At 52.1% G+C, this 21,004-nt stretch overlaps 2 protein-coding genes across 5 annotated transcripts; both read right to left on the bottom strand.

The window, feature by feature from the left end:
* Positions 1 to 44: 44 nt before the first annotated feature.
* On the bottom strand, positions 45 to 4,849 carry Phf1 (PHD finger protein 1). Of its 2 annotated transcripts, none has more exons than XM_048451134.3 (15): positions 4,559 to 4,849; positions 3,737 to 3,909; positions 3,571 to 3,652; positions 3,155 to 3,250; positions 2,683 to 2,783; positions 2,450 to 2,598; positions 2,249 to 2,344; positions 2,077 to 2,145; positions 1,864 to 1,987; positions 1,716 to 1,783; positions 1,521 to 1,625; positions 1,224 to 1,413; positions 1,036 to 1,130; positions 722 to 802; positions 45 to 494 (listed from the first exon to the last, which is right to left on the bottom strand). In XM_048451134.3, exons 2-15 carry the CDS (start codon positions 3,890 to 3,892, stop codon positions 194 to 196), a joined length of 1,713 nt encoding a protein of 570 aa, XP_048307091.2. In that variant the 5' UTR covers positions 3,893 to 3,909; positions 4,559 to 4,849; the 3' UTR covers positions 45 to 193. The 2 variants fall into 2 exon arrangements, with proteins under 2 accessions (XP_048307091.2, XP_048307092.2); XM_048451135.3 differs by having other exon boundaries at positions 722 to 799; positions 4,559 to 4,692.
* A 1,079-nt stretch (positions 4,850 to 5,928) lies between these two features.
* Positions 5,929 to 19,822, bottom strand: Kifc1 (kinesin family member C1). Of its 3 annotated transcripts, XM_048451132.3 has the most exons (11): positions 19,660 to 19,821; positions 12,714 to 12,851; positions 12,525 to 12,624; positions 11,791 to 11,844; positions 10,990 to 11,058; positions 10,416 to 10,813; positions 8,798 to 9,577; positions 7,833 to 8,123; positions 7,662 to 7,735; positions 7,480 to 7,555; positions 5,929 to 6,149 (listed from the first exon to the last, which is right to left on the bottom strand). In XM_048451132.3, the coding sequence occupies exons 1-11, from the start codon at positions 19,675 to 19,677 to the stop codon at positions 6,105 to 6,107; spliced, it is 2,043 nt and encodes a 680-aa protein (XP_048307089.3). In that variant the 5' UTR covers positions 19,678 to 19,821; the 3' UTR covers positions 5,929 to 6,104. The 3 variants fall into 3 exon arrangements, with proteins under 3 accessions (XP_048307089.3, XP_085536055.2, XP_048307090.3); XM_085679929.2 differs by lacking the exon at positions 7,662 to 7,735 and having other exon boundaries at positions 19,660 to 19,822; XM_048451133.3 differs by lacking the exons at positions 11,791 to 11,844; positions 12,525 to 12,624; positions 12,714 to 12,851; positions 19,660 to 19,821 and having other exon boundaries at positions 10,968 to 11,058.
* Positions 19,823 to 21,004: the final 1,182 nt, after the last annotated feature.

A 21,004-nucleotide genomic window follows, 5' to 3' on the forward strand; every position in this document is an offset into this window, starting at 1 on the left:
TGAGAAGGATGAGGGGTCAGGGGTCATGAAGGGGCAGAGGAGAGGACCTCTTCCCCACTCCCCTGGATTCCAGCCTGGGCAGTAGGGAGGACTACTCCCCATCTCTCCAGGTACATCCCAGCTGTAGGTGAGGTCAGAGGTCAGGGCATGAAAGTGCCAGTGTGTGGATGGGGAGGCGGGCAGAAGAGGGCTGTCAGAAGATGCCCCCTCCTCCCCACTCAACTAGGTACTGCACAGAGCCGTCAGGTCGTACTCTTCGAGCAAGTATCCTGACGGGGTCCCCTCGGGACAGGTAGCCAACCCCACCTCGGCCTCCTCCCCCAGTCCCCGGAGACAAACTAGGACACAAGGGGGAAGGGGGTGCTGAGCGTCCAGAAAGGCCAGGGGTGGGGGCTGGGGCTGGGGCTGGGGCTGAGGAAGGTGAGGCAGTCACTGAGTGGGGGGAGCTTCTAGGGATATCTGTGGGGAAGCCAATGGGAAGTCCCAGGGGTGATCTGGAAGAGAGAAGACAACAGTAAGACCAGACAGGCCAGATGTGGGTGGGTTGTACCTTTAATCCCAACACTTGAGCAAGAAGGGCTGCCATCTGGGCTACAGAGACCCTATCTTACAGGCATGGAGCCCACATGTGGATCAAAGGAATGAAAATATAGTTTGAGACTAAGGAGCCTAAGCCCACAGAAGGAAAGGAAGGAGCTGACCTTAACAGAGACACACTCACCTGTCTGGGGGTTCACTGTCCCCAGAGGTCCCTGCAGTGCTGGCAGAAGGGTGGAAGGAAGCAAACATCCGGATGGGGCTGCTGAGGTGTGGGACAGGCAAGTCAGAACCTGAGGACGGCAGCGTGTCTTCCCCACCAAGGGCAGAGTTCAAACAGTTGCTAGTGCCCTGAACTCCCAGAATACTGGGTGTCATTCATGCTACAAGTCTCTTAGAGACAAGAATTGAGAAGCGAAGCGGAAGGAGGAAAAGAATCGCAGGTGATAGTGGCTGGAAAATGGAAATAACTGGGGCTCATCTCGATCAGGCACTGACCTGGGCAGACAGCGGGCGTCTGTGGGCCGGAAGTTGTAGCCGCTGCTGCCCTGATAGCTCTGGTTAGGGCTGGGGGGTGGTGGAGACACTGAGGCCTATAAGAAAAGCCAGAGGGATCCTGTAATGATCCCTGATCCTTCTCCTCAATCCCACCAGTTTGCCCAACAGGATTCCCCTTGCCCTTGTACCTGCAGTGCCCTCCGTAGACGAGCCCGCTCCCTCTGCTCCTGGGACCCATGCCGACTGTGTGCTGCTGTGGATGGCCCCAGCTCCTCCTCTTTCCCCTTCTGCCTCCTTCTCAGGGGTTCTGCCTCCGACCTCCGGCGTTTCCCCAGGGGACGTGAGACCCCTCCCCCAGGGCCCTGCCCTGAAGGGAAGCTGTAAGAGGCCTCCTTATCCCCCCAGCCCCCTCCCAGGCACCCCAAGACCCCCCATTCCTATACATATACCCTCCAAACCGATTCTATCCCCCCTGGACCAGTGACCTGGTGGGGGCTCCATCTCCAGTGATAGGCTCCACAGGAGGAGGGGTCCGAGTATGGAGACCAAAAAGACATTTCCTCTTTTTAATCTCCCTCCCTGAAATGAAACTAGGACAAGGAGAGAATCAGCAGGTCAGTGCTGTGGCAAAGCTCCCCAATCCAGACTCCATATCACCCCGTGCCCCTTTTCCTGACTACCGGTCCTTGTGGCTGTTAAGTGCAGAAAGGAGCTGGGAAGAGCGCTCTCCCTTGGGGGTGTCTGAAAGCTGAAGGAAGAGGGTAAAGGTCAGGGAGCAGTCATTCTTCTTCATGTCCCACCCCAGGTCCCAAACATTAGAACCCTTACCTCCCCCAGAAGCAGACTGTCCCAGTTCTCAGAGGTGAAGGGGAGGATCTCTCGGTCAAAATCGAAGTACTTCTTCTTACAGCAAACACTGAGATGGTAGAGGACAAGATGGGCTACATCCACCCTAGGAGGAGCATAAAGTCAGCGTTGTGGAAGTCAGGAGTCACTGGGGTACAGTAGCAGGCAATAGAATTGAGGGCACAGCCGCCTCACCAGCGAAGCTGTAACCGTCGGACCTTCTCAGGGCCACCGCAGCACACACAGCATTCAAATTCATAGAATCTGGACGGAGTAAGGAAGGTCAAGAAGGCACCTCCTTCAGCCTTCCTGCGCAACAAGTGACAGCGGGCCAGGAAGGCACCCTGGGCAGTCTCCCTCGGCTCACCTGTCTCCGTAGAGGAGGGGCTTGCTCAGACACTGGGTGCAGGCCTCATGGAACCACTGAAGGCAGCGCCGGCACTGCAGCATCTTCAGGTTCCACCTCAGAGGAAGACAGCGTCCTGTGCCTCCGCTGCCACGGGGCCCCTCACCCTGCTCGCTCCACCACCACCACGCCCGCCCCCAGCTCGCACCCCTCATCACTCACTCCCCAGGACCTCCACAGTAACAGTAGCTCTGTTGCCGGTTGCTCAGATGGCCAGCATCCCAGTCCAGCCCCTTTAGTCCGTATGGCAGAGAGAGTTTCATGCCCAGCATGGCCCGCGCATAGGGCCCCTTCTTCAGCGCGCCTCCCCTCTGCAGAGGAACAAGTGAGGACCTCAGAAGCAGGAGGGGAAATATGGAAGGCTCCCACAGGAAGGGGCAGAGAGCTGCCTTTACCTTGGTGGCAATCGCAAAGACACACTGGCGGCAGACCCAGGATGTGCTCTCTCCTTCTCCAGGGGCTGGGGCCCTGGGAACGTGACAGTCCTGGTGATAGGCTGAATAAGGACAATGTTGAGAGTGACCACTGTATGCACACCTCAATGGGCTTGGCACTTGGACACAGCAGCCTTCCCTTGTGCATTTAAGTCCTGACCATGGTCCTGCCAGGTGTGTGTGCATTATCCTGACTTTGCAAGCGAGTTAATGGGTATACAGTGGATAAGGGCCTTGCCCTTGCATGTAAGCTACCTTCAACCTGGCGTGGCATATGTCACCTTCATCCTATGACTCCCTCTCTACTGAGAGATGAAGTGACAGGGTGAAGACTGGCCAGGACAGGAGACACAAAACTCATGCTAGAAAGGCTAGTGGCAATCCAGAAGACCCAGGGCAAATTCTACCATTCAAGTACCCTCTGCCCTCTCACCGTGGCGACACTTCTCACAGCTGACCAGCTGGTTCCCAGGGACCACAGTCTCAGAGCGACAGACACAACAGAGGAGCTCCTCCCCAGGGAGGGCAGCTATGAGGGAACAAAGTGTCAGGAGGCTGGCTTCAAGCCAGCGCCTCCATCCCCTCCAGCTTCTGCAGGTGTGCAGCACCTCCCAGCCCCTCCAGCTTCTGCAGGTGTGCAGCCCCTCCATCCCCTCCAGCTTCTGCAGGTGTGCAGCCCCTCCAGCTTCTGCAGGTGTGCAGCCCCCATCCCCCTCCAGCTTTTGCAGGTGTGCAGCCCCTCCATCCCCCTCCAGCTTCTGCAGGTGTGCAGCGCCTCCCAGACCCTCCAGCTTCTGCAGGTGTGCAGCGCCTCTCATCCCCTCCAGCCCTAGGTGTGAGGGATCTCACCAGGGCTGATGTCCTTCCATAGAACCAGAAACTGGGAATCGTCCTCAAACTGGACCAGGCATACCTCCCGAGCACTGTCCACCTGGAACAGGTGAGCAAAGGTTATAAAGTGAGAGCAAGAGTCAGGAGAGTGAAGAGGTGGCAAGAGACCAGAGGTGACTCTTACCTTTTTGATGGTGCCCAAGTACAATAGCCCATCAGTCCATCTGGCCAGCACATCTTGACCCTCCCAAAGTCGAGGTCTGGGGCCTGAGGGAGCAGGGGAGGCTGGATCCCAAAGAGAGGGTGCACCCAAGCGGCTCAGCCGGGGGAGCTGCGCCATTGCATCCTGGGGGGGTGCTAATCAGAAATAAGGAGAGTTTATGAATGTTAAAGCTTTCTGCTTTCTTTGCTTTTTTTTCTGTCACGGGTAAGGACCAAGCACCTTCAACCCCAGCCTCTTAATCCTTTAGACACCTAAGGAGGTGGGTCACCCTGGCCAGCTTCTTGACTCCACTCCTCTTCCTACAGTCTTCCCAGCCTAGTTCTGTAGCATCCTACCTCCCAGGGACCTCAGGAGAAGAGATGTTTGCAGGACCAAGGTTACCACTCAGGTTCGCCTTTCCCAGCTGTTTAAGAGTTATCCTAATTAGGATGCTCTGTTGCCTTTTGGGATATTTTAGGAGCTTTTCTGGATTTGTTTCCCTGAGTAGAAACAGCTGCCTCCCTGGGCCCGTGTGTCTCATTTAGAACCACTATCCTGGTGCCAGGTTATGTTAGGTCACCCTCAAATTTGAGGCTCCTTGCCCCAGGATTAGATAACTTCCCTGAGTGCCCCAGGAGGGGGGCGTGTCCCTGTCCAGGTCTCTACTCCCCTACACCGCTAGTCTGAAGAGGGATTTGAGTCATCCCAGCCCAGATCCTAAACCGGGACCAGGAGACTGTCATGTCTCTTCCTGCGCACCGACCCCCGCTCCCTGCCCCCGCTCAAGGCCTCCCGCCTTCTTACCGGTGACAGCTGGGGCAGCTGGGAGACAGGCAGGGGCAGACCCAAGAGACTTGGGTGAGCCTCGAGTGCAGGAAGAGTGCGTGTGGACGCCGGAGGGCGTGGAGGAGGAGGCCAGGGGGTCCCCGGGCCCAGCCCCTCCGTCCTGGCGGCTCTGGGGCGTATGACGCAGCAGCCAAAGCAGCGGCAGCGGCAGGAGGAGTCGGCAGAGGGAGGGAGGAGAGTGGTGGGTGGGGAGCACCAGGAGGAGGAGAAGCCGGAGGGGCGGGCAGCACCTCCGGCAGGCCCGGAGGGCACTGCACGGTTAGGGGCGCGGCCGGTCGGGGAGGACGAGGGAATCCTAGCAGCCCCCTTTTCGGGTGGGAGGCTCGCTCCAAGAGCAGCAGGAAATAACCCTCTTGGCAGCCAGCCTGCAGGTCAGGGCTGGGCCCCGCCCCATGCCACATCCGTTAGCTGCCCCGCCCCCGTGGCCACTCCAAGCTCCGCCTCCGCACACGGCACCGCCCTCCCCCCATTCACACTTCCTGTCGCCCCACCCTTTTGCGCACGCGCGGCCCCGCCTGGGCGCTGCACCTGGTCGGACAGCCACACCTCCTGCCGCGAGAACCCTGGTATGACTGAACTCCTGGGCTTTGGAAAGGACGTCGCGGCTAGTACCGGGGCGGTGACGTGTCCACGGGCAGCCAATGGGCAGCGTGCGGCAGAGAACCGTAGTTCGAACCGTTGGGCAGGGAAAGGGAGAGAATGTGGAGCGCACTGGCACTCACACCAGGCAAGGACATTTCTATCCCTGACTGGGCCTGGTGTGGGCAGCTATGGGTACAACTTCCTGTGCTGAAGGATAGAAAGGGGCATCGGGACAGTCAAGTTCTTGGCTAAGTGAAATGCCCACAGCCTCACTCTGCAAAACACAAGGCAACGGACACTTGTACTTGCTTACAGATACTGTTCGCGGTGGTGGCGCACGCCTTTAATCCAGGCGGATCTCTGTGAGTTCGAGGCCAGCCTAGTCTACAAGAGCTAGTTCCAGGACAGGCGCCAAAGCTACAGAGAAACCCTGTCTCAAAACAAACAAACAGATATCTGTTCACAGTACCTTCCTCTAGCAGCTACACCTGCTAACAAGACCTTTATACAGGCAATGAGGACTGGAGAGATGGCTCAGCTGCTAAGATCACTTACTGCTCACGCAGAGGACCCAGGTGCTGCTCCCAGAACCCACTAGCCACTCACAGCCCTAATTCCAGTTTCAGAAGACCTAAAGCTCTCTTCTGAATTCAAGGGGCACCAGACAGACACATGGTGCACATGCGTATACACCCAGGCAAAACAATTATACATAATAAAAAAAATCTAAGATTAAGAAAAATGTCTTAAGCCTGCAACAAAATGTCTTTATTTGATAGTTAGGTACATAATGTTGTCCACCAAATAAAAGCATCTTTCACACACACACACACACACACACACACACACCAGGTACACACACACCAAAACACAGACACATGCACACTCGCTTGTTCGGGAATCAGGCGCGCTGGCTCCAGCTTCATTTCTTATTAGCCTGAGCAGTACCAATAACACACTGGTTCACCTGTGGACAATAAGGTTATACAAGATCAAAGTATGCAAGGTAACTGGAACAACCTGTCCATTCCACCCCCAGCCCCTGCCTTCAGGAATGCTGAAATAAGGGCTATGAAAGTAGGCTCAGCCTGGCTTCCCTTAAAGATAACTGTCCCATGTTCACTAAGCCTAGAAGAGGTCAGAAGCCTAAAGAGACGAAGCCCTATAGTGCTGGGTAGTTTTATGTCAACTTGACACAGCCTAGCTCTCATTTGAAAAGGAAAAAAAAAAAAAATCAACTGAGAAAATGTCCCATCAGATTGGCTTATGGACAAGTCACTTAATTTGTGATTGATAGAAGAGGACCCACAACCCTATTGTGGGCACTATTACCTAGGCAGGTGGGTTCTGGGGTGGATAAGAAAGCAGGTTGAGGAGCAACCCAGCACTCAGGAGGCAGAGGCAGGCGAATCTCTGAGTTTGAGGCCAGCCTGGTCTACAGAATGAGGTCCAGGACAGGCTCCAAAATTATAGGAGAGTTTTGTCTTTGCATCATATGCATGTCTGATGCCTGCAGAGAGTGTAGCAGATCCTGAAGTTAGAGTTAGGGATAGTTGTAAATCAACATGTGAGTGCTGGGAACTGAAATCAGGTCCTCTCCAAGAACAGCAAGTGCTCTTAACCACAGAGCCATCTGCCCAACCTGTACATCACTTTAAAGCCGCCTCCCTCCGTTTTGAGTCAGGGTCCCTATACATAGCTCTGTAGACAAGGCTGGCCTCAAAACTCAGAGATTTGTCTGCCTGCCTCCCTGTGCTGGGATTAAAGGTGTGAGCCACTACCACCCAGCTTGGGGGCTGCTTTTCAGAGCAAAGTAAAAAGGGATTAAAATACATACATAGGAGGGAGGGAGTCAGAGCACAGACACATCTACATAATTCAGAAGGCAGTAGTTAAAAATGGAAATCAGTGTGCAGTACCTAAGATGCCTATCAAGTTTTAATTCTATTTGGATACATGTGCCCCAGCCTAGAAAACAGGAGTCATGATGGAGATGCCTCTAAACAGCCAGCTGACATATGGGCAGATGTGGTGCCTTAAACGAGAAGGCCCCCATAGGCTAACACATTGGAATCCTAGGTCCCAGTTGGTGGACCTGTTTGGAGAGGATTAGAAGATGGAGCCTTGTCAGAGAAGTGTAGTGGGGGTGGGAGATTCCAGTCCCAATCTCTCTGTTCTCTGTCTCTAACCCCATCTACCTGCCTTCTGCTGTGCCCCACTGCCATGAAGACCATGGACTTGAACCCTCTAAAATCGTGAGCCCCCAATAAACTACGACAGCAGGGTAGCAATTGTACCTTGGAGGCAAAGCGCAGTGAATTGAGAGACTCGGAGACATTCTCTTCCAAAGGGGAAATGTTCACAAACATGAGCCTGTGGAAAGAGAAGGCCCATGCCAGCATCAGTGATACCAGCAGTAGCGGTCTGCCAGGCTGAACACACACACACACATCCCCTTCAGTCTGTCCCTTCTACTCACATCTTGGCACTGCCACCCAGCGAGTTCTGCAGCAGGTAGGTAAGCTTGCTGTTTCGGTAAGGTACATGAGACTCCTAAAGGGTAAGGGCACAGGCAGTTAGGCCAGGGCAGAATCTCCACAGCTCCTGGCGGCTGGCCCCTGCCTTATCTGCCCATGCCATCCACTCCTACCTTATTGCTCAGGGCCATTATGACCAGTCCCAGTGTAGACAGACTGCTGTTGATAGCCTGTGTTTCCCGAAGACGGTCACGCTCCCCAGGGCCTAGGGCTAAGCCAGGGTCTAGCCGCTCACTCCCAGCCAGGTCTATAAGGTTGAGGGGAGCGCCACACTGCAGGCCCCGAGCAGCATGCTCTCCAGAAATCTGCAGCTGGAACACACTGTGACTGCGTGATGATCTCTCATTCTGGGCAGTGCGGGCCACAGCCCGATTCTGGCGGGCCAAATGGAGCAGAGCCTCCACCTAGGGATTGTATTAGCAAGGCGTAGAGGCAATCAAAAGTTAGGCCATGCTGCTGAAGTCTGGTAATGAGTACACCCCTGCCCTCTTGGAGCGAAATCACAGACTAGCAGAATGAGAATGAACACATTTAGACAGAACAGCCTGGGGTGGGCCTTATTGTACAGGGCTGCAATGCCAAGCACTTGGGAGACTGAAGCAGAGCTGAAAGTTCAAGGACTCCTTGAGATACAGAGGGTGTTCTAGGCAACTTAGTAAGGCCATGTCTCAAAATAAAAACTGACTAGGCATGGTGGCTTGGGCCTATAATCCACAGCACTCAGAAAGCTAAGACAGGAAGATTGTATTGAGTACACAGTCAGCCTGGGCTGGAGTGCAAGATTCTCAAAGTGAATAAAAGGACAGAGAAGGTGCAGTGGAGCAGCCCAGCCCCTAAGAGCCCTGAGACAGAAACAGCCAGGTAACCATCATGGTTGGGGTGAAGAGCAGAAAGAGTCCTGATGTCCCTGCCCCTGGGAGGCGTCTGGTGGCAGTCGCCCCTCAGATGCACACTTCTCTCTACCCCTTGGAGCTAAGTCTAGTGACACCCATGCTCGCAGCCCATCCTTGTCCTTTGGTATGCTCTTGTCTACACCACCCTGCCCACTTCTCCCACTCCAGCCCCCACTTGCCCTCACCTCTTTTTCACAGGAAACAGGGACATAGCGTGCATTGGTGACAGTGAGCTCCTCACTCCCTGGACCTGCTCGACGAATCTCACACTCGCCCCCTTGCCCTTTCCGGGTCCCAGTGGCTAGCAGGTCTCGGACGGTCTCATTGTAGATCTCTACGTAACTTGCCACAAAACTGTATGTCCAGCCCTGGCCACCCATCTCCTGGGCCACGGAGAATAGATGCCGCAGGGCCCGAGGGATCAGCCCCTCCAGTTGGGGGTCTCCCCCAGGCCCACCCTCCATAGTGAAGGTCTTGCCACTGCCTGTCTGTCCATAGGCAAAGATACACACAGGGTAACCATCCAGTGCTGACTGGACAAGCATGGAGATCTCCTCAAATACTTCCTCCTGCTTGCTTCCTGGTGGGAATACCCGATCAAAGGAGAAATCATGGCGGGTAGTAGGTGCTGGTGCCCCGGTCAGGGTGGCACGTCGATCATCAGACCGTGAGAGGCTAAGGTGGGTTGGGGGATCAGAGGGTCCAGCAGGCCCATGGGGAAATAGGAGGAAGCCAGGGGATGGAGTGGGCTCCCCTGCAAGGACAGGGCGCACCCGGCAGAATACCCGGATATTGCCCTTGAGTTCCTGCAACTGGTTGTGGAGTCGACGGCGCTCCATCTCCAGGCCATGCAGCCGGTCTCCTTGCTCAGCCAGTAAGGTCACCTGGGCTGCGGTCTTCTGCCGCAGAGATACCACCTCTGCTTCGCTGCTTGACAGAGCCGTTTCTGAGGCCTGTAACCTCCTCTACCAGAGCAGAGGAACAGAAGGTGGGGTACAAATAGTAATTAGAACAAGGTGCCAAAATGGGGTAGGTCTCTTGTCGCATGGTCGTCACAGTCTGGTAAACAGGTAAGAAAGCCAGGCAGTGGTGGCACATGCCTTTAATCCCAAAACTTGGGAGGCAGCCAGCCAACCTGGTCTACAGAGTTAGTTCTAGGACAGCCAGGCTATATATCAACCCTGTCTTGAAAAACCAAAAAGTAAAAAATAAAATGCAACCGGGCAATGGTGGCACTCGCCTTTAAACCCTAGGGAGGCAGAGGCAGGCGGATCTCTGTGAGTTCGAGGCCAGCTTGGTCTACAAGAGCTAGTTCCAAGACAGGCTCTAAAACTACAGAGAAACCCTGTCTCAAAAAAACAAAATAAAATAAAATGCAGTAAGAAAATGGGTGTGGAGCTCCTTGGACTAGAGAGATCGCTCAGTGAATAAAAGCCATCAGTGTGAAAGCAGGAGGCCCTGAGTTAAAACTCCCAGCATGCATGGAAGAAAAGCTGGGCATGGCTCCATGTACCTGTAATCCCAGCGTTGGGGAGCTGAGATGGGCAGATCTGGGACCCTGCTGGCTAGCCAGGAAGATGCCATCAGAGTGGCACAACAAAGGGGGACGGGGATGTGCTATCACAAGTGCAGGAAGTGAGACAGTAGTGCCAGCTAACTGGAGCTCACCAGACTTCATGGACATGGGAAGAGGGAGAAATGCCAGAGGCGTGAGCAGGTAGCCTAAGGAGATGGAAGGCCTCTTGAGGTTTCTGGGAGCCTGAGGAGGGGAGGGAGGCAGCACTGTGAGAGTCCAGCCCTTACCTCTTGCTCCTCCAGGCGGGTGGCCAGTGCCTTCTGTTCCTCCTGCAACTCCAGCTTTTCTTTCTGGAGCTCCTGGAACAATCTTTCCTTGGTACCCAGACATTCCTCCAGCTCCAACACACGGGCACACAGAGTCTCTAGCTTCTGCTGGCTCTGCTCAGCCTGGGTCCGAACACTGGCCAGCTCCCCTGCCAGGGAGTTCCGCTCTGTCCCCAGCACTGTGGCCTGCTCCTGGACTTCTCTGAGTTGCTCCTGAAGCCCCTGGTTCTCCTGGTCCAGCTTCTGAGTCTTCTCCCGATAGCGTTTCAGCTCTTCATTGAGGTCACACAGCTGGCCCTTCAAGTCCCAGGCAGGACGTTTACCAGGTCTCTTCCCTGCCACCATTGGGGCAGCTGATGCTGACAAGGCACAGAAGAGGCATGGGTCAGGAGTCTGCCTCTACCCGCAGGCCTCTAGCCCTCACACCACATCCATCTCTCTCTTCTCCAGACAGGAAGGCAGCAGATCTTTTCTGGGCACTCACCACCTCAGCTTCCCATCCCAGCCTCTCACCCAATGTTTATGTGTCACCTACTGCCAGGCTTCTGGGCAGGAGCAGCAGGAGCAGCAGGAGCAACAGGAGCTGCCTTCGGGTTCTTCAGCACTAGAGAATCAGAGTTGCCGTGGAATTAGAGGTTGGACATGCTAGGACACACCTGTAATCCAGCACCTGAGGTCAAGGCTGGAGAATTGCCAGTTCAAGGTCAACCTGAGCTCTAGTGAGACTCAAAAGAACAAATAAGCACAAAGGCTGGGCTGGGGGGACGGCTGAGCAGTCGAGAACAATGATGCTCTCTCTCACAGAGGACCCAGGCTTGGTTTCCATCATCCCTGTCAGGAGACTCAGAACCATCTGTAACTCTAGCTCCAGAGGATTCAATACCTCTGTGCACATATCTGCTCATACACATAAAGTAAAATAAAAAAAACAACAGATCTTGGATCTGGAGAGATGGCTCAGCGGTTAAGAGCATCTCTTCCAGAGATGCTGCTCTTCCAGAGGTCCTGAGTTCAATTCCCAGCAACTACATGGTGGCTCACAACCATCTGTAATGAGATCTGGCGCCCTCCTCTGGCATGAGGGCATACATAGAGGCAGAATGTTGTATACATAATAAATAAATAAATTTAAAAAAATAGATCTTAAAAACAAGCCCGAGGGTTGTGTGTGGTGTGACTTCATGGTAGAGCACTTCCTGACATGTGCAAGGCCCTGACTTGCTCCCCAACACCACCCTACCCTACAGAAAAGACTTGCAGGACCAGAGCTCCTCAGAAGCCACTCTCCCTCACAGGGACCCAAACCCCTGGTCAGCCCCACCTTAAGCACTATTACCTGAAGCAACAGTAGTGCAACCACGAGGTCCTGTCTTCTTAGGGCCTTTCTGAGCTGTTCCAGGATGCAAGAGAGAAAAAAAGTACAACAACCACTGCTGTGGGAACTCCTTCAGCCAACAGCCTGCTAGATACCGGCCCATGGTGGGCACAGGCTCATGTACTATAAGTGCAGATGAAAAGTGTGTGCAACCCCTTTTCTGCTGGATTCCGGCCCCGTTCCCAGCGCACACGGAGGACTGTGGACCGCTACTCTTACTGTGAGTTTGTCCCCAGGTAAATAAACCTTTGTTATCCTGCATTCTGGGCTATTGTGGAACTCTTCAATACGACTACAGCCCGCTCTTGGGTAGCACATACTGATACATATCTCCAGGGTTAGAGAGAACTCTCCTTGCCCTGTGAGTCTCCAGCCAGCTCCTAATGTCCCTTGTAGGACCAGACACAACTCACTACACCAAAACTCAGCCAGTAAAGAGTAGGCAGAGCTATTCTTCTTGTCTGCCTTCACAGCGTGTCTCCTCAGACTCTTCGCAAGCATAAACAGCTACCCCTGAAGAGCTAGACTTCAGAGAAGAACTAGACTTTGAAGAAAAGAATTTCACTTAACAACCTTTGTGCCTTTGAAATTCTGAGCCAAGTAAAGAGTTATTATTTACTCAAACTGAATGAAATTTGGAAGAAAAAAGAGAGCGGTTCATGCCTCACTCTTGGTCCAGCCCACCCGGAACCCACCTGCAGCAGGGCCCTGTGTCTGTGACACTGTGCTGAGCACTGGTCCTCTGGGGCGGGATGTGTCAATTTTAGTCACTGCACCCAGGCCTCGTGTCCGTTTCTGGGGAGAGATAAAGATGGGGTTCCACAGTGACCTGTCCTTGTCCCTCCCCACTCTTTCTCACTCTCTGCTCTCCAAATACATCTCACCTTTGCAGGTTCCAAGGCATCCTCCATCTGGTCAGGACCCCTCTTGAGTTTGCTTCCTGGAAGGGGCAGTCGGGAAGAGGCCTTGACCAGGGTTGTCTTCAGCTCAAAGTTCCTCTTCACTTCCAACAAAGGGGGTCTCTGTTAGAAAAAGAGGCTCTTAAACCAGGACCAAGCTGGGCATGTTGGCACATGGGAGGCAAAGGCAGGCGGTTCTCTGAATCTGAGGCCAGTTTGATCTACAGAGCAAGTTCCAGGACTGCCAGGACTAGGCAGGGAAACTCTATTCTAGAAAATCAAAACAAAAGACAGGGTCAAAACCCACAAACTCCTCTTTTTGGGAGCCCCCCAACCTTAGTTTTCAATGTTGACTATCAGCAAGCATTAACTGAGTTGGGCTGTGTGCCAGTTATACAGCATAAAGGGATGGTGAACATGCGAGGAGTCGGGCTACCTTCAGGGGGAGCTAAAGGGGAGCTGCTACAGCTACAGAAACAGATAAGCTGGAAGACACAGTACAGCCACGAAGCCAACAGGCCTTTCTAGTTAAAGCTAGGACTGTACAGTAAAGGAGAGGGTCCCTTGCCAGGAGGAGCAGGCTGTTTATAGAGTGCCATTTTAAATGCTTCCTCTCTAGGCACCATTATTAACTACTTAATTCTGCAAACAGGGGAAAGCAGACACCAAGAGGTGAGATGCCTATCTGAGGTCATGTCTGTGCACTGTGCATATACAGTACTAGTGGAGGTTGTCAGACCCCTCAGACTGCTGTTAGCCACCACGTGGATGGTAGGAATTGAACTCAGGTCCTCTGCAAGCCCAAATGGGCTAAGCCATCTCGCCTGCCCCTCAGCTTGCTTTCTTGTCTATCCGTGGCCCACCTGCCTAAGGATGGTGCCATCCATAATGCAGGGTCTTCCCACATCAACATAAATCAAGACAATTCCCCAGTTAAAGTTTCCACCACTCAAGTCCAAATGGATCAAAGACTTCAACATAAAGCCAGCCACACTGAACATTATAGAAGAGAAAGTAGGAAGTACACTTGAACACATGGGCACAGGGAACCACTTCCTAAATATAACCCCAGCAGCAGAGACACTGAGAGAAACAATGAATAAATGGGACCTCCTGAAATTGAAAAGCTTCTGTAAAGCAAAGGACACGGTCGGTCAACAAGACAAAACGACAGCCTACAGAATGGAAAAAGATCTTCACTAACCCCACATCAGACAGAGGTCTGACTTCCAAAATATACAAAGAACTCAAGAAATTGGACACCAAAAGATCACATAATCCAATAAAAAAAATGGAGTACAGACTGAAACAGAGAACTCTCAACAGAGGAGTCTAAAATGGCTGAAAAACACTTAAGGAAATGTTCAACATCCTTAGTCTTCTGAGAAATGCAAATCAAAACAACTCTGAGATTCCATCTTACACCTGAATGGCCAAGATCAAAAACACTGGTGACAATTTATGCTGGAGAGGTTGTGGGGAAAAAGGAACACTTCTGCATTGCTGGTGGGAATGCATGCTGGTACAACCCCTTTGGATGTCAGTGTGGCAATTTCTCAGAAAATTAGGAAACAACCTTCCTCAAGACCCAGTAATACCACTTTTGGGTATATATCCAAAGGATGCTCAATCATGCCACAAGGACATGCGCTCAACTATGTTCATAGCAGCTTTGTTTGTCATTGCCAGAACCTAGAAACAACCTAAATGCCCCTCGACCAAAGAATGGATAAGGAAAATGTGGTACATTTACACAATGGAGTACTACACAGCAGAAAAAAATAACAACATCTTGAATTTTGCAGGAAAATGGATGGAGCTAGAAAACATTATTTTGAGTGAGGTAACTCAGACACAGGAAGACAATTATCACATGTACTCACTCCTAGGTGGTTTTTAAACATAAAGCAAAGAAAGCCAGCCTACAAACCACAATCCCAGAGAACTTAGACAACAATGCGGACACTAAGAGAGACTTACATAGATCTAATCTACATGGGAAGTAGAAAGCAGAAAAAGACAAGATCTCCTGAGTAAATTGGGAGCATGGGGACCTTGGGGGAAGATTGGAGGAAGGAGAGGAGAGGCAGGGAGGGGAGCAGAAAAAAATGTAGAGCTCAATAAATATCATGGAATAAAAAATAAATAAATAAATAAATAATAAAAAAAGTTTCTACCACACATGTTCTCAGGATCCAGTTCAGGTGGTCAAGCTTGGCAACAAGGGCCCTATCTCTCACAAGCCCTTTAAGGTACAGTTGATGCAGTCTTTTTTTATTTATTTATTTATTTACTATGTATACAATATTCTCTCTGTGTGTCTGCCTGCAGGTCAGAAGAGGACAACAGACCTCATTTCAGATGGTTGTGAGCCACCATGTGGTTGCTGGGAATTGAATTCAGGACCTTTGGAAGAGCAGGCAATGCTCTTAACGGCTGAGCCATCTCTCCAGCCCCAGTTGATACAGTCTTAAGGATGAACAGGTTTCATGAGCATGGCCAAGGACAAGTGCCAGTAAAGAAGCAAAAAGGGGCACATGGAATAGCACTGTCCTGTTCAGATCAATGGGACACCAGAAAGGGAGGAGGAAACCTGCCAGAGGGAAGGAACTGCTGGCTGGTGTTGTGATGAGAAGTTTGGACGCTCAGGGGAAGAGGCACCGTGGGTCACACGTGGCAGCACTCTGACCCTAGCACTCAGGTGACTGGGACAATATGGTCATAAGTTGGAGGCTGGCTTGGCTGGACTACAAGCAAGATCTTGTGGGGAGAACAAAAAAACAAAAAACAAAACTGAGCATTTGAAAAGGAATAGAGGTAGTAGAGAGAAGATGCGTAGCATCCCATGCAGAGACTATGTTATCCATCCACAGGGGCTGCGAACATCTGCCTTCTGGCAGACATGGCACTTGTCAGGAGTGGTGCACCCCAAGTCCATGCCTTCTCTGTGCTTATTTTCTAGGGTAACTGCCAAACTCTTGAATTGTACTGAGTGCCTGGGACAGAACCTACCTCACTGCATATAGTGACTAGGTGCAAAGGATGCATTTGGGCACCAGGGCTGCACGCTGATGGGACTCGGTGAGACTGTTTCCAGGGTCTGAGCACTGAACACAAGCATTCTGAAGGAAGCCAGTGTTGGTGTGATTAAGAACTGGCTGGGGTTGGGTGCGCAGGAGCTAACATAGTCTAAGCTAACCCCAGGGTGCCAACTACTGTTCACTACCACAGCAATGGAGGAAGGTCTGATTCAGTTCAATTATTTTTAACTATTGCTCTGGAGAGGGGGTTGGGTGTTGAGCAGAAACCTGAAGGTTATTGGGGGGAACTGAGTATTAGCCAGCCCACTGGCCAGAATCTGTAGTCTGCCCCAAACCCAAATCGCTTGTATACTGGCTGAGCCTGGAGCATCAACTAGATGGACAGAAAGGATATCCAGCAACTGAGCCCCTGAGGACTCAACACATAAAGGTCAAATCTGGCCAGGCAGTGGTGGCACACGCCTCTAATCCCAGCACTTGGGAGGCAGAGGCAGGAGGATCTCTGTGAGTTCGAGGCCAGCCTGGTCTACAAGAGCTAGTTCCAGGACAGGCTCCAAAGCTACAGAGAAAACCCTGTCTGAAAAACAAAATAAAATAAAAAAAAGGGCAAATCTGGAAACCGTAATGAAGCCTAGAGAGGGGTTCTGACTACATAAGCCCTGGTCGTCCCATGTGTCACTGACAGTGCGGGGAGCTAATCAGCTCACCTAGTAGTGAATTTAATGCAGGAGAAGAATTAAAACATTTAATGACACTTGCAGGGTCATCAAAGTGGAGTCGCGCAAGAATGAGTTGTGATGGCACGGAATGTGAACCTCCTCAAACTCCTGCACACATTACAAAGCCTTAATGAACCAAGCTGGCTTGGCCCAGCTTCAGGAAAAGAATCTTTGTGGTTCCAGTTATCTGAGAGGGTGAGGCAGAAAGAGGTCAAGCTCAAGGCTGGCCTAGGCAACTTTGCGTGACTGTGTTTACCAGAGCTGGAAAAAAGACTTTGGGAATAGCCAATAGCGTGTAGCAAGAGCCGTTCAGTCTCCTGCACAAAAACAGAAAGAGATCGGCAAGGTAGTTCAGGAGGTAAGGGCGCTGGCTGCCAGATCCGAAATTCAGCGCCCAGAACTACAACTCCAGAAAGCTGTTCTCTGCCTAAGCTCTGCAAGGACGCCATGGCACACGTGTCCCCACTCCCACACACGCAAGACTTAATACATGGCTTGGCTTTGCTAGTAGGATAAACTTACAAGCTGACAGTCGCACCACGACTTGAATTGTATGGCGATGAACACGGACATGGACCTGCTACTGTGCAGAGGTGTTAAAAGCTGTCCTGGCCAGCAATCTTCAGTACATAAAATCCCAGGTCAGCCTCGGCTACATGGGTTGGGGGCCGTGGGTTATCCTTGAAAAGTGACTACAGTGGTGGGTTTTGTTTTGTTTGTTTTGGGGGTGGGTAGGTTTAAGACAGGGCTTCGCTGCAGTTTTTGGAGCCTGTCCTGGCACTAGCTCTTGTAGACCAGGCTGGCCTCGAACTCACAGAGATCCGCCTGCCTCTGCCTCCTGAGTGCTGGGATCACATGCATGTGCTATCACTGCCCAGCCAGTGGTAGGTTTTTGTTGGATCTCTTTCCCAATTTCCATTAACTGCCATCTACAAGCCATGTGCATGCCAGGCTAAGCCAAGAATGAGGTGGAACACGAACATGTGTGTAGATGACAGCGGTACACCACAATGTCCAAGAGGTTAGACACTCCTGACAATGATGTCTAAAAGATGATGCTAGGGCTAGAGAGATGGCTCAGAGGTTAAGAGCACTGACTGCTCTTCCAGAGGTCCTGAGTTCAATTCCCAGCAACCACATGGTGGCTCACAGCAATCTATGAGATCTGGTGCCCTCTTCTGGCATGCAAGCATATATGAAAGGAATGTTGTATACATAATAAATAAATAAATCTTAAAAAAAAAAAGATGATGCTAACATGGTTCCCATACCTTTTTACAAAGAAAGTGACATCCCCCCACCCCCCAAAAAAAGTCAGGCATGGCGATCAGACACTTTGGCAGCAGAGCAGGTGCATCTCTGAGTTTGAAGTCAGTCTGATCTACATAGCCAGTTCTAGACCAGCCATAGCAACACGGTTAAGACCCTGTTTCAAACAAACAACTTTATTGCTGATGAAAAGCATTACCTTTGGGGCTTGGTTTTTGTCCTCCAGTGACTTATTTATTGTGGACACCTCTAAGCACTACAAATGGTATTTCTCTCCCTTCTATAACGGCAGAGGCGGTGACCGACTCTCGGAAGCATTTAACATTCACTACAAGGAGACATACTCAATCCTTTCTCTCCAGAAGATCCTAAACAGAAGTTTTTCACTCTGCTCAACTATCCAATCAGTGTACAGCAGACACTACAATTTCCTCCAACCCCCAAACCTCCTCTCTCCACAGTGCTCCCTGGCAGATACTGCCTTTCACTCACCGCCCTGCTCTTTGGAACAAAATTTCTTTAAAATTGTATCCAGAGCAGGGTTTCTCCACCTACGGGTCACCCCTTCACAGGGGCATAGCAAAACTACAGCTATGAAGCAGCTTTCGTTGTGGGGCCACCCACATGAGGAACTGTATTAAAGGGTCACAGCATTAGGAAGGCTAAGGACCACTGATACAGGACATACATTGCGTTCAATTCATCTTCTAAACAAATTTCACTTCCACCGTCCCAACAAAACTGCCATCCTCAAACCGGGCAGTGGTAGTGCAAGCCTTTAATCCCAGCACTTGGGAGGCAGAGTCAGGCAGAGTTCTAGACTAGCCTGGTTACAGAGCAAGTAGTTTCATGATTTCATAATATGTTTCTTTTCTTCATTTGTTGAGACAGTGTATCGCTGGTCTGAAACTCAAACCCTGTCTCAGCCTCTTCCGGTTGACCTCAGAAAGGTTTTGTTGCTTTTGGCAGCTGGGTTTTTGGATTAAGGGTTCCTGGGTGCTTGCCTAGCACCGCACCATCAAGCTCCTCCTTCCAGCCTTTAGTCAGTTAATGGTCCTCCTCCTCCGCCTGGCTTTCTTCCCCTGAACTCGCCTGAACCCTCTCTCAGCCAGCATTCACTGCCTTCCAACAGTTTATTGACTTCTGCCTCCCCAGTGAAGATCAGCTCATTGGTGGCTGGGAAGTCTGTCTCCCACATAAGTACAGAAGATGCTCTGCAAGTGTTGCATGAACAGATCCGAGAAACCTCTGGCATTTTTACGGTCACCTGTCACAGTGTCTCCTTTTTGGCTGAGTGTACCAGAAAGTCCAAGTTGAACGCCGACTGTGGATCAATCTAAGTTGAAATACAGTAAACAAAGAATGCAGGCTGGCATTTCCTGTCACTAGAGTTCAGAACGTTAATTGCCATACACCTTAGATGGTTGTAAGTGGAGCGAGATACCCATAAAGTATTCAACCAGTCTCACTGGGCAAAAGAAAGAGATGAGAGAATAAGAAGTCCTTTATATAGATCGCCCCATATCTCCTCTCCCTTCCTCCACCCTGATCCAGCAGCAATGAGAATCAACACAACAGAGCACCGGCAGGGATGTGCCTTGGGACAAGGGACAGGGCCTCTCGGAACCCTCGCTTCTACCACAAGGATATCTGTAAAGAACTGAGACGCAGAAACGCGTCGGATCCGCTTGAGAATTAGAAATGGAGAATGCTGGAGATAGCTAAGCGCCGCACGACGGGGGCAGAGGGCCAACATCAATGCGACCGTCTTGGGAGCCTCGCTGCCTGTGGCCTGCACGGCCTCGGCCGCCCGAGTGCAGATCTCGAGACTATACGGCCCTCCCCTGGCAGCCGGGCATGCATGCCCCGGGCCTGGTCCCAAGGCGTCTCCGCCGCACTCACCTGCGCCTGCATGTTCATTGCGCTCCGCACAAGACGGGATGCAAAGGAAGAGGACAGGGGGACGGCGCCCCGGGATCTGCGTCCTCTCACGGGCTCGTGGGACGCAGCCTGAGCGACAAAGGGGCGTGCAGCCGGGCCACCTGCCACACCCGCCACTTTTGAATTTCAAACCGCCGCGCCGTGGACTCACCGCTCAATCCGAAAGGGCCAATCCGCGCCGGCGACACGGCCGCGAGCCAATCACAGTGCCCTCCGCCTGTGGGGCTCCGCCCTCTCGGCGATTCCAGTTCCCGTCACCTCAGCGCCGGAGAACCGGACCCTGGGATTCCACTTCCGTACCAGCTTTTCCTGCCCCCCTCCCCTCCTGGACGGGGAGCGCGCTGCACTTCCGCTGGGCTACGTCAGACGTGCGCGTGTGTGGAGGAGTCCGGTAGGGGAGGGGTCTGCGGGACGGACGACAAAGCGCATGTGCAAAGGCGCCCCGCGCAGCGCCGGGGTGGAGCGAGCGCCACCCAGCGGAGTATTCGGGAAATGCAAGCCTCACCGCCAACCCTTTGGACCCGAGACGCTGCAGCCGGGTCGCTCAGGTCCGAAAAGCGGGAGGTGCTTTGATGGCGCCAGCCTGTCTCCGAAGAAAAAAAGTGGAGGTCTAGCGGTATGACAACAGGTGTAGCGTTTACCTAGAGTGCTGAGGCCCTGAGTTCAATCGCCAGCGTAAGAGAGAAGGAATAAGAGAAAGGAGGGGGGAGAAAGCACGAGAAGGCGAACAATCAGAATACAAGACTCTTGTAGTGTGTTCTCAAATGTCGTGCAATATGGTCATAAACCAGGCGGTGGTGGCGCACGCCTTTAATCCCAGCACTCGGGAGGCAGAGGCAGGCCTATCACTATGAGTTCGAGGCCAGCCTGGTACAAGAGCTAGTTCCAGGACAGCTAGGACTGTTACACAGAGAAACTCTGTCACGAAAAAAAACCAATTCAAATCACTGGGCAGTGGTGGTAGATTTACAACTTGATGTAAAGAAACATACTATTTATTTATCTGAGAAAGGGTCTCTCTACAGAGCCCTGGCTGTCTTGAAATTCACTATGTGAACCAGATTGGCTTTACAGAGATCCACTTCCCTCAGCCTTCTGAGTGCTGGGATTAAAGGCATGCACCACCACCACCACCACCACCGGGTCTGAGTTTGTCTTTTATTGTGTTGGACTCTAGTGTCCAAACCGAGGAGTCGCCCCCAGAGACCACCTCATATACCACAGCCGATGTAAAAGCATGAGGATTTTATTAATTCTGTCATGACAGGGTCCCTCAGCGTTCGGGAAGCCGAGAGACCTCGAATAG

The sequence above is a fragment of the Myodes glareolus genome, chromosome 18 (assembly GCF_982192425.1).
Source record: "Myodes glareolus chromosome 18, mMyoGla1.1, whole genome shotgun sequence".
In the NCBI taxonomy this organism is placed as follows: domain Eukaryota; kingdom Metazoa; phylum Chordata; class Mammalia; order Rodentia; family Cricetidae; genus Myodes; species Myodes glareolus.